Here is a 13,451-nt window from a genome sequence, read left to right as displayed (position 1 = left end):
CTCAAGCTATTTCGCCTTTTAAGAGAAGCAATGAAACAGGACTCAGGGGCAAGTGTTGTCATTCTGTAGGGAAGCGTCAATTGGTGTAGAATGAACACAGCCAAGCTGGATATTTAGTTTGCTGTCCTATCACCTGTTCCTAGGCTGGCCCTGCCTCTGTTAACTGCAAGGCTTCATAAAAAGACAATGGGTCATTAGCCCTGTTGTAGATGCTTAGTTTAGAGCCTCCTAGAGAAAAACAAGGGCACGGTGAGGCAGGAGGTTGACTAGCAATGTCATGCTGCCTCCACTGGCCAGCGAGCTGCCAGCTCCCCATCCTAAATGCAGTTGATCATAAGCAACTCCTGTGCAGTAGCCTCAATCAAACTCAATTTATTAGAACCACACTTTTTTAGCCCTCTTTTCCTGCTGTTGCACCATTAGCCCTAGCAGGCAGATGAGTCATCCAGGTCTTTTTTTAAAATGCAAATCCTGATGCTACAGGGCAGAGTTAGGGCCTGAACCTCATTTCTGCGAGGTTTATTTTCTATACATTTTGTTCTCGTGTAGGTAGACAATAAGTAGCTATTTCATATCTGCCAGGGGTTACTCAATTTCCTTGGAAGTAATTAGTTATATCTCACAACCCTTTTTAAGATGTGTTATCATTCATCAAATATTCAAAGCATACTTAATCAGTACTCCAATTACATTCTGTTGATGTAATAAGTCACTCGGGCCAAAAGCAACTAAAGAATAAATGGGTTTATTTGGTTTATACTTCCAGGTCACAATCCATCTTCGAAGGAAATCAGGGTTTGAACTTGAGGCAAGAACCTGAAGGCAGGAAGCATGGGGTACTGCCGCTTACTGGCTTACTCTCTGGCTTGTTTTTTTACTAGTTCATGCTTAGCTTCTGTATAACCCACGCCAACCTGCCAGAGGGATGGTGTCACCCACAGTGGGTTGGGCCCTCCTACATAAACTAATAATAAAGAGAAATTTTCAGAGACAGGCCCATAGACCAATCTCATTCAGAAAATGCCTCAGTAAAGGCTTCTCCTTTCAGACGACTCTGTACTTTGTCAAGTTGACAATCAAGTCTACCCAAAGACAATCAGTTACTATATTCTAGTCTCCACCCAAGAATATTATTTCAGATTCTACCATCACACTTCTCTTAAGCAGGGGTGGGTCATTTAGGTGCTCTATGACTGAACATCTTTATGTTTGAGTTATGATAATGGGAGCTGTCCTCCTTAAAGACTCCGTGTGCAGCATCTAAGGACACATAATAAATAATGAAGAAACACCAATTGCTGTTATAAGCAATCTTTTAACAGAGCACAACCCAGGGGTGACTTTCCTGAGTGCACTTGCTTTTAGAGCATTTAGAGATGAAGGCACGAGATTCAAAGATGGTAATCAAGTTGCGGGATCTGATAGGGTTAATGAAGGCAAAATGAAAGCCAGAGCCAAGGAGTGTGAACCTGTTTGAGGGGGTTCATCTATATAGCAGGATTTGAAACAAATGTGAAGCATGGCATAAGTTACAGTATAAAGTATAGGCTACAGGAGAAAATCCAGTCAAACCAGAGATCAAAATCCTTACCGAAATACTGTGTTTTCAGCAGTTCAGCTTCAGCTTAGGTGAGTGCTACTCTTCTGGAGGGGTAATGTTCCCTTTTCAAACATGATACAAAGTGATTTGTGACACTCCCATCAGTTATAGTAACAATCATCACAGCAGAGTTGTGACAACCCTGGGGTAGTAGTGTCATAGAGTGAATAAGACTGTCAGTGTAAGTAAGTAACATCTTTTTTTTTTTCTTTGATTGACTTCTGGGCTCTTTTAGCCAGAAACGGACAGTTGCCTAATGCTCTGGTTTTCTCCTTGCAGGTGGTATTGTCTTGAACCCATCTTTCTATGGCATTCCCGGACACACCCACACCATGATCCATGAGATTGGGCACAGCCTAGGCCTCTATCACATCTTCCGTGGCATCTCAGAAATCCAGTCATGCAGTGATCCCTGCATGGAGACAGAGCCATCATTTGAAACTGGAGACCTCTGCAATGACACCAACCCAGCCCCCAAACACAAGTTTTGTGGAGACCCTGGACCAGGGAATGACACTTGTGGCTTTCATAGCTTCTTTAACACTCCTTACAACAACTTCATGAGCTACACAGGTAGGGTCCTACACATCCCTGATTGTAGCCCATCTGACACCGGATCAAATGTCAGATTTGGGCTCTAGTTCTGGTTCAGGGTAGCCTTGAACCAAGTGCTCATTTTTCTAAGATGGAGACTTTTCTTTCCAAGCAATCAGAATAGCATCTAATTCATGAATATTTCTGAAGTACAAGAGAGAGGTTATACATGACTATATGCCAGGTGGTTGAGACCAAAGCCAGTAAGTCCAGGTAGAACTACAGAGGTCTGATGTTCTGGATCATCTGCTCTCTATCTCTGCTTTCTTAAGAAAATGCAAATCTTTTAACTTGGTCTGAAAGGTTACTAATATTTTGTAGCTGTCATGTTCTACACTACTGATTTGTTGAAGCTTTTTATTTAACCAAGGTCTTCATTAGCTAGATACAATTTTCTTATACTCATTTTCTATTGATGACTGGAGAAAATGAGCTTTTGTTCTTGCAAACACAAAATTGTCATATATTATTGGGCATGATATTTTTCCTAACTTCTTTTAACTTTTTACAGCCCTTTCAATGCCGTCAGAAACCATATTAAGGACTCATGATCTAGGTCCCAATGTGCCCTTTGCTTCCTGTTAGCACAGGCTACATCAAGGCCACTTAAAGCCATTTTAGCAGCTTTGGCAAATTAGAACAAGCCACTGCTTCCTTGGGGGTGGTCACAGCTCTGATTATGGTTCCCTGTGATTAACTGTCTAAAGTGCACACAGTAGACCATTACTGAATTCTATTATAATATTTAATTTAGTTCCCCATGAGTGCAAGCAAAATATATGAAACAAGCAATGGTCTTTTATTGTGTCACAAAAGGAAGCAAATGCATAAACTATCTTCTTTCATTTTATATTTTAGCCATGCTAATTTCTCTTATAAGAGATATATATGATTGTTTCTTCCAATAGTAGTATTTTCCTTTGTATAACTATTTATTGTCTAAAAAAGACTTCAACGTGTTCCCCTGCCTTTAATTCTTACAACACATCCATAGAACAGGAACCATCCCATTTCGCAGATGACAATACTGAGGGTAACTGGGGTCAACTGCTTCCTATGACACATTGGATACCAATTATTCTTTCCCCTGTCTGTCTTGTGCTATTCTTTTAGAGAGACCTAACAAATGGTTAAGTAATCTGGATACTCTTTACCCTCTACTTCCTGCAGTAGGGTAGAGGATCTTTTGCTTGGTATGGGAGTAAGGGTGAAGATCCTAATTCAGGTTTGAATCAGGAAAGGCAGCTTCCTGCTGTTTTACATTTCTGTTGGAGTTTTGGTGCATATTGTGATTGAAAAGAGATTTTGCCAGTGAAAGCCAAGATTTGATGATCTCAATGGTCCTTACATTTTCTTCTTGAGGCTGATGGCTCCTCTGGAATTTCTAGTGTGTGGCTCTTACAACTTAAAAGTGATGTCACTTACAAAGTGAATAACCCATTTCTGGATCTATAAAGTGTCTTTAGATTTGGTTCTAAAAACAGCCAGGGTGCTCGGTATTTCCTCAAAAACAGATTCCAACTGGGCTCCCATTCCCAAACATACTGACACTCCACATCCGGTGCCCTGCTTCCATCCCATCGCTGTAGCACCTTTCCTTAGCCAGCTCAGCACACATGGGAAATAAACGATAATAAGAGTTTGGACGTTTGCCTGCTTCTTAGGGGAGAGAAGCTTCCACCAGCTACCAGACCCCCATAAACTAAATCTCCTTTTTGTTTCCCTTTGAGAAGATCTAAAGGGTGATTAATTTACTATTGTTGTTTTGAAAGGATCTCCTCAGCTCAGTGACCCATTAACAGCAGAACTAATTCATTGAGCTGCGATAACAAACTTACACCCGCAAAGCATCGTCAAAGCAACCCCGAGCTTGGAAATGTTTGTTTTCCTTAGGATCTCTGATAGATGAGGTGACAAAAGCCACTGGACCAAATTCAAAATGCAGAACAGAACGGGCTTCTCAGAGCTAAGGGAAGGGATGCACAGGGCTCCCTTCTCCAGAACAGAGGGCAGTCAATGCCGAGTTGACTTCTTCCAGCTGCCTCTCTTTGCTAGGTGCTCATTCCTCGAGCAGATCTGCCCTCCAAAACAGTCACAGTTTATGTGTGTGGTTTTCAATGTAACAGCCATCAGCTATACGTGGTTACTGAGCACTTTAAATATAACTGGTGTAACTGAGGACCTGAATTATTAACCTTAAAGTGTTTTAATTAATTTAAATGGAAAAGAGGACGTGTACTGGTGGCTACCATATTGGTTTTTGAAGACCAACAATAATTGAGTACCTCCGATATACAAGAAATAATGTAAATAACACAGATAGATAATATAATTTATACACATTATATATAAATATATATAATAATGATGCAATATGATAAATAAATTATATAAATTAACCCAAAAAGGTAAGTGATATTATTAACATAATCAGTTTAAAGATGCAGAAAATGTGGCTCAAATAGCACAAGAGACTTTCTCAGATTCAAACACATGACTTAAGTCCAAGCCTTTATTACTTCAGAGTCTGAGTCGTTAACCAGTCTCTTTACTATTCTGAGTAAGGCTCCCATGGGGTTCAGACTAGTAAGCAACAAGCAGCTGATGTGTTAAAGACACTTCAGTAGAAAGCACCAAATTCTATGCTTGTACTAACCTATTGGCTAAGCACTTGCCAGATAGATGGGTTGCAAACCCTCCCCCCATTTTCTGAAAATACCAGACTGTATTGAGGATATTTCAAAGTTTTCTAGGCATAGAGTACAGGATCCTAGGATTATTTTTCCAGCCTGTTTGTTATGGTAGCATCTTCCTATATGTTAGGAATGTTTAGTGTGCAAACATGCTTTGGCCCAGTATGCAGACATGCATTAACACGAACAGTCCTGTTTTTAAAGAATACACCTGAAGCAAATAAACCAATTGATGTGTTTAAACCAATTTAGAGGCAAGAAAGCTCTTAACAGTATTCATACTCTAAATACTCATTAAGCATTTACTATATTCCAGGCATAGAAAATAAATGTTTATCTGCGCAAAAAATTAAAACTCATTGACAAGCTTGAAGATAATGAAAACTGAAATGAACAGCGAGACATCACACATGACAAAACACCATGAAACCACCGAACAAGATGTAGAGTATGGGCAAAGGAAATGGCATTCAAAACATGAGGTGTTGTGTGAGGAAGCTGAAATTAAATGTCCTACATTGTAGTGTTTGGTCATGGGCATATTACTTCTTTTTTTAGTTCATGGAGAATTGAGTGATCATACAAGGAAAGAATCTAAAATTGTCCTTGGTACAATAAGTAGTGCTTGACAAATGATAAACAATATTTATTAATTATTGGATATGGAGAACATCCTAGTCATATTTATAAGCCACATATGTAATGAGATTTATAGAAATTTACTATATTCATACCATATATATATATATATATATATATATATATATATATACACACACACACATGTATAAGACAAAAATTATATTATTTATAGGTACCAGACATAGAGTGATATTTATCTGGGGCATATTTCAATATTTTACAGCGAGCATAGCTTTTATAATAATTTATTACTGAGCCTATTGTAATAATTTTAAAAGCAAAACTCAAACGACAAGATTTTACAAAAATTTACTCACGTACAGAATGTCAGCAAGCTCATTAAATGCTTACATCAGCTTTCTGAGGCAGGCTAGTTATCATCCTTCAAATTGTAGTGAGTCGAAGTGAGGCTGCTAGGGTCAGCCTTTTGTCCAAGGTCCTATAGGTAGTTATTAGATGTCTGTCCTGATTCTCCATGCAATATACCCCTCTGAACATGGCTCAGGTTACAAGCCTAGAGCCCTATAGCAATAGTCCAAGAAGCCCTTCCAAGAGCAGAAGTTCTCAGTGTCCCTTCTACTTAGAGACAAAGTGGGAACAGAGGAAGAATATGAGTCTGGAGGTCTAGGTGCAGATGGTAGAAGTGGAGCTGTTGGGGGCTGGAAGCCAAATGAGCCTGACTTTAGACATGAGCTAATTGAGACAAAGCATTTATGATAAATGGAAACCTTAGGGATTTTGCCAAAGTTTATGATAGTAACTAAGTCTCAGCGTGATATAACCTGGGACAGATGTTTTTCAACTTAATAAAGATCAAATGGACCCTATCCCCTACTAACTTGTATCACCTAGCCATTTTCAAACTTTTTCCTATTGACAAGTGGAAATGGTCACGATTTAAATTACAAGACTTCTTTGATGAAAATTTAGTCAGAAGTTTCTAAAGAAAAAATAGTTCATTTTTCCATCTACATTCATCTTCATGTTTTCTGTGTCCCACTTGAATCCTTAATGACCTTCTTCGGTTGAGTTGATTTGAATACCCCTCATTTATACATCAGGTAACTGAGAGTTGGTAGTGTTCAGTTAATATTTTGTTTTAGGAATGTCCTTAAAATGTACAGTCCATGTTAATATTTTAGAGGTAACAATGCTTCAGGAACCCGTCCCCTCCCCCAAAGCAATGATTTTCCTCATCTTTGCCCATCCATGGTGCTAGTGTTAGCTATGTGGGCTAGGAATAGATTGGAAAGAATTCATGATTTACACTCTGAGCTTTGATTCTTCCTTCCCCAAGTTTCACACACACACACACACACACACACACACACTTATTCACACACAAACACATACAATCACACACAAACTCACTCACACACAAACACACACACACATACACACACACAAACATATGTATGTGCTATTCACTCACTTATCCCAAATATGAGCAAGTGAGCATTTGTCTTGAAGTAGATTTCTTGTGTCTCACACTCCAGCTCAGCCATATTATGAGATGAACACTCTTTTTATCCCCATTGTTTCCACTTTGCAGATGGACAAGGGAGGTGCCAAGGGCATAAAGACACTTGCCCCACTGACTGTATTTTGTACATCTTCTTTTTTGAGCCATCACACCCTCCACCTGCATCCAATCTACTTAGTAGCTTTTTCCAAACTTTTTGCACAAAGTATACAGATGACAGTGTTGATGAACAACAAACTTTTGTTCTGACCATTCTCAGGCTGAGGTGTACATCCACCTAGCAATAGGTAGCCACAGGATTTAGGGAGTTACATGGTGGATCTGGGCTTGAGAGCGATTTTCTGTCACTGCTGTGCAATGCTGGCTAAGGAACTCTGGGCTCTTCTGGTTTCGCCAAATGTCTTAAAGCTTTCCCTTGTGGTGCTGAAAAGAAGACTGTCAAAATTCCTAAGAGAATCCAAGCCAGCCTCTCCATATAAACGCTCATACCGTTGTCTGTTCCCTTCAAGGTCAGGTCCTGCAGCCGAACACTTGTCCAAACTTATTTTCTGATAAGGAAAATCGAGTTTATGCTGCTGGATTCCAGTAGCACCTTTATTTTTAAGATCTGGTGAGGTCCACAGTCCTCTGTCTGGGGACCAGCTGTGCTAATCCTGACCAAGCAAATGCCCCTGAGAGGGAAGTGGTACATTAGGAAACCAAGCCAAACAGTGCCTTTTTTTTTTCTTGTTCCCAGGGGAGCTGAATCAGAATGTTGGAAAAAGAAATTGCAGGCAAACCTCTACCTTAGGGGCTGACTTGGGTCTCTGCCTTCAGTCTACACTCTGGAAAAGGAAGAGTAGAACAGAATGTCATTCCATGTAGATACCTGAAAGATTGTTGCCAATCCCCTTAGACTACAGCTGGGCTCAACACCCATGTACGAGCCACATAGAGAATTTACCTATAATATATTCCATTTGTGCTTGATGGGGAAAAGTTATGGCACTTCTTAAAAGTACAGCTTTATTTCAAACCTCAGATATGCTTCACTCTATGACATAGGAAAAGTCGCTTGCCTGAACAGAGCCTGAGTTCCCTACTCTGTGAAGAGAGAGAAAATGATAATATCCACTCCAAATATAGTATGTGTTGGGAGATAAAGGGTAACTGCCCAAAGCATGTCATACCATGCCTGACTCATACTTAACCACACGCTAAGCATATGTCTCAGAGACATACATATACTGTAAGGAAATGTGTTTGTTCTTGTTCCTGTCTGTATTGGTTAGTTTATCATCAACTTGACCCTAGCCAGGGTCATTTGAGAAGAAGAAACCACAATTGAAAAAATACTTTTCATTATATTGGCCTGTAAGGCAAGTCTGTGGTAGCATTTTATTAATAACTGGTGCAGAAGGACCCAACACACTGTAGGTAGTGCCACCAATAAGCAGCTGGTCCAGTGTTGCATAAGAAAACAGACTGAGCAAACCATTGGGAGCAAGGCAATAAGCATCATTCCTCCATGGCCACTGCTTCAATTACTGCCTCCAGGTTCTAGCCTTGAGTTCTTGCCCTGACTTTCCCTAAAATGGACTGTGACATGGAAGTATAAATCAAGTAAACCCTTTCCTCCCCAAGTTGCTTTTGGTCATGATCTCTATCACAGCAATAGAAATTCAACTAAGGTAGCATTCTATATACAGCCTATATATTTGTTTTCTAACTATGGCATGACCTGAGCTTTACATGCCTCTAGCTGTGTAGTTACCTCTTTTTGTAGAGCCACTTTCTTTCTCGACCTCAACTAAGTGATCTAATTGACCTCATATATACATCCATCTTTGGTACCTTTTTAGTTAGTCCTCTTCTCCCACATGCCACCTCTGTCAATTCAGTGATAATCTACATCACATTAGTGAGTACAGAACAATCCTTGTTCGTGTGTTGTGTTCATAACCCCTTAAGGGAAGGAACATTTTAAGTCCCATCTTTCCACAGCTCTGGTTTATAGCACTGAACACGAATTAGGCATTTAATGGGTTTGTTTCAAGAACAGTATCTTTGCATTAGGAAAAAGTAGAATTCATTAATGCATGAATAAATAAATGAATGTGAAGGAATACAACAGGAAACTAGTGAGCACACAAATGAGTAAATAAGTAAGTAGGTTAAAAAAGTGAATGGATGAAGAAATGAATGACAGAAAGTGAACGGGGGTGGCAGGCATTGCTGACTTCAGACCAGAGAATAAAGGGGTCACTGGAAAGCAGCTTGTTTTGCCTTTGTCCTTAGCCACAACCTCTTAGTAGCCCTCTCCTAAGATCCAAGCTTACTTTTCCAGTTCTACCCACCCTCCCTTACCTCCTGTTTTCTCTCACCTGTCTCCAGGAGTGATGACTGCACTAATTTGTTCACAGACCATTAACTTCTAAGCACTAGAAGAGGCTGCCCTGAGCTGGCAAAAACAGCCTTGGGTGCTGGCTTTCTAGCTGCACTTAGACGTCATCCTTCTCTTGCATGCTTGCCTGTGCAGCTCGGGGCTTATCTCTCTTCTCTTTTTACTTTTTTTCTCTCTTTCTGACTCTTACAGATGACGACTGTACTGACTCCTTCACGCCCAATCAAGTCTCCAGAATGCACTGTTACCTGGACCTCGTATACCAGAGCTGGCAGCCCTCCAGAAAGCCAGCACCTGTAGCTCTTGCACCCCAGGTTGTGGGCCACACAAAGGACTCTGTGATGCTAGAGTGGTTCCCACCCATCGATGGACACTTCTTTGAAAGGTGAGTGTGCCCTGAGGAGTCTCTCTCTCTCTCTCTCTCTCTCTCTCTCTCTCTCTCTCTCTCTCTCTCTCTCTCTCTCTCTCTCTCCCCTTCTGTCCCTTCCTGCCAGGGAGGTGAAGACTCAGAAAGAAGACAGCCTTGGAAGAGAATTTCTTTGCTTTTTATTCTTGTTCAATAAAGACCCTAGTGATTGGTACCCATGGGCACACTGATACGTTTGGAACAGATAATATAAAAATATTGTTAACAGAAATGATCTTGTAATGATGCATACTTTTTCATGAATGTGAGGTTAAATTAACTTCATTATTAGAAGCTTGGAAACCAGGGTGGGTGAGAGATGAAAATATAATACAATCTAATCTGGTGGTACTTATATTTAATCCCAGCACTTGGGAGGGAGAAGTAGGCAGATCCCTGTAAGTTCAAGGCTACCCTAGTTTGCACACTGAATACTAGGTCTGCTCGGCTACATAATGAGAGAATCTTTACTCCCCCCCTCCCATTTGCCCAAGTCCAAAATATTTGGAAATTTCTATGGCAAGAAATATCTTCTTGTATTGTCTCCATTAACACAGGACTTGAAATTGCCTCTGATTAATAAGAAAACCCTTTCATATTACATATATATTTCACATTATATAAAATAAAAGCATGTATACTATTCAGTTTGCAAAAATGTATGATTATTTATCACATAAGGTTTATATTTAGTATATTTTGAGAACACCAGAGACTAATCAGGTGTAAGACACCACAGATTTTCTCCTTGGTCTGTTACTTGTCATCCAAGTGCCACCTGATACATCACTGTCCCCAGATTGTTTTTAATTGACTTTTCCTAAAAATGAGTCTGAGTATGTCTTCTGGTGGTCAGAAAGGGGAGACCTAAATTGAGTCCCTTCTCATGAATCCTTCCACTAGACTTCCAAGGAGTTCAAACCTTGAGGGAACCAGATAAAAATGCTTCATAGCTAGGCATGCATTTCAGTGGCAGGGCTCTTGCTTAGCATGTATGAGGCCAAGAATCCAACCTTACCAATGCAAAAATAAAAAAAGAATATTCATGAATACAGTTTACCTCTATTTCAGAATGTTTCTGTTATTTATGTAATTTCTCGCTCCAATCCTTAGCTCTTCTTGGGATGTTTCTCCAGCAATTGAGGATATAGCCTTTTGGATGGCGACAACCATAACCATGTTAATCATTATTTGTCTTTGTCTCTGAACTTGAGGCTGTCTGTCAAATGCTTACCTTGTGATAGATTCTGATCTGAATGCTTTCTGTGCAGAGTATTATTTAATAGTCCCAGTTACCCAGTATAAGTATAAAATTTTTCCTCATGTGTCAGATAAGGAGAGCAGTGGACCTGAAAGAGTCTGAGAAATTTGGCTAAGAGCTCATAGAAGGGGCTACAGGCTGGCCCTCAACAACGGTTCAGAATGCCTTGTCTGTGAATCCTATGTGCCTTCACTGGGTTGTTCCAGACTAGAGTGTGAAGGAGGTATTAACTTCCCTCACAAAAGGTGGCAAAAAACTCTCCTTTAGTAGTTGTGCATGTGTGTCTTTGTGTATAAGAAAAAAAATGAGCACAAGACCTCATTCTCAGGGGTAAATAGCTAACAGGTACATGTTTGAATGCTTACTCTCACTAATTAGCAGAGAAATTGCACCTTATAACTGAAATTATTGATAACCTTGCAGCCTTAAAATGACTTTTTTCCAAGAAGACACACTAAGAAATGGCAAGGCTTATGATGAAGGAGAATCTTGTACACCATTTGTGGGAAGGTAAATTATTTAAGTCATGGAAAATTATGTGCATGCACCTCAGACAACCAAAAGAGGATTGTAGGATTCAGCTCTTCTATTACTGCATACATACCATACGCAAAAGAGGCTAGAGAGGTAGCTCACTGGTTAAACATTTGCATTTAACCACATGGACCCAATCAGATCCTCAAGCCACAGTAAATCCTGGGAGAACCTGGCCTATGAGAATGAAGACAGGGGATCCCAGAGCAAACTGGCTGGCAAGACTAGCCAAGACAGCAAGTCTTTGGTTTGACTGAGAAACCCAGCCTGATGAATAAGATGGAAGAACAATAGAGAATGACTCCTGACATGAGTCTCAGGCCTCCAGTACAGGTATACACACATGCGTAGCAGACATCTACGCTCAATGCAAACACAGGCTCAAGGCATACGCCAAAACGTGAAAGGAAAGAAGGGATCAGAAGTAGTTAGTTGAAGGGGCATCCTGTTCACACATGCTCTGTATAGCATCAATCACATATCTAAGATACAGAAGCAACTTGAATATTCTAAATCAGGTGAAGAGGTTAAAAAAAAAAAAAGCCTATGTGTACTGTGGAATACTAGTCAGCCTTTAAAAGGCAGCAGAAATCTGTCATTTAACACAGGTCTACGTCATTATTTTATATAAATATGCTTATCTCAAAAAGACAAACACTACCTGATATCCCTTATATGTAGAATATTATGAAGTTGAATCCTTGAGTGGAGAGAGAATGATGTTCAGCAGAGGAAGGTGGATCTAGGTGGATATGAGAAGTAAAGATGTTGGTCAAAGGGCACAATTCCAATTAGATTGTAGAAATAAACTTCAGTGCTCTGTTGCCCACCGCTGACATTATAATGAACTATACTGCTTTGTATGTTTTTAAATGGCTAAAACAGTAGATTGTAAATGGTTTCATTATACAGACACAGAAACTGATAGTTAGGTATGGACGGTGATAGGTTTCTTCATCACCTTCCTTTAATTATTATGAACCTATGTGTAAACAGTATTTTATACTTCAAAAGTACTCAAAATTAAGATCTGTACGTTAAAAGTAAGTTTTAAAAATTATAAACTCATTATAGAGTGATACCACATCAAACTGGGTCTCTAAATGTCTCTAGATTATCAGTCCTTGAATCTAGAACCTTCCATTTGCATCCAGGGGAGAGTTCGCTCTAGTAGGAAGGAAGTGAACTCCCCAGGCTCTCTATAGGAACTCCCTCTTCCTGGCCCCAGCTGCCCTTGCAGAGTTTGGAGCTGGGTTTGGAAGTGCTCATGTGAGCACTGTGGAGCAAGTTTTGCAGCAGCCTGTAGATTTATTTATTTTCTCTGTAGTGATGAGAAGTTTCAGACTTTTGGTCAAGCTCTGGCCTTGATTCTACTTAAAAAATGGAAGTTTTGTAAATGAAGCTTCCTGTGTATGTATTCAATTTATATTTCATAAAGCAGTTATTGTCTATTAAATAAAATCCATCTGATTGTTGGAAACCTACTAGAGGGTTAATTGTTATGTAACGAGATATGTTTCTATTACATAGTACTCTCAGCTTTAATCAATATGCTTTTAATAATCTATAGTCAGCTAGTACTCGAGGAGTATACAATAGCTATTCTGTTCAGGGTAATATTAACTAATGGAGTTATCACATGCTAAATTCAAACTGACATTTTTGAAACATGTAATTAAGGTTAGCAGCTATGCAGACCACAATTAAAAGGAAGTTTGTCCATAAGTATTAAAAATTGCTGTAAAGGAATGGTACTATATCCTTTGTGCATCTTGCTCCCATAAGCAGGGAGTTTATAGCACTGTAAATTGATTTAGTATGAGGCATATAAGCTTTGATGTCTGGTCACAAGCAC

General features: G+C 39.7%; 1 protein-coding gene across 1 annotated transcript in view; it reads left to right on the top strand.

The window, feature by feature from the left end:
- The window catches only part of Pappa (pappalysin 1), a 223,026-nt gene that overhangs the window by 54,958 nt on the left and 154,617 nt on the right, over positions 1 to 13,451 (top strand). The window contains exons 4-5 of the mRNA XM_034502365.2: positions 1,880 to 2,173; positions 9,588 to 9,780. Coding sequence (XP_034358256.1) covers positions 1,880 to 2,173; positions 9,588 to 9,780 — 487 coding nt within the window. The remainder of the gene's footprint in view (positions 1 to 1,879; positions 2,174 to 9,587; positions 9,781 to 13,451) is intronic.

This window comes from Arvicanthis niloticus, chromosome 5 (genome assembly GCF_011762505.2).
Source record: "Arvicanthis niloticus isolate mArvNil1 chromosome 5, mArvNil1.pat.X, whole genome shotgun sequence".
Lineage (NCBI taxonomy): Eukaryota > Metazoa > Chordata > Mammalia > Rodentia > Muridae > Arvicanthis > Arvicanthis niloticus.
The sequence above is the reverse complement of the archived record's forward strand: the minus strand, read 5'-3'. Positions and strand labels throughout refer to the sequence as shown.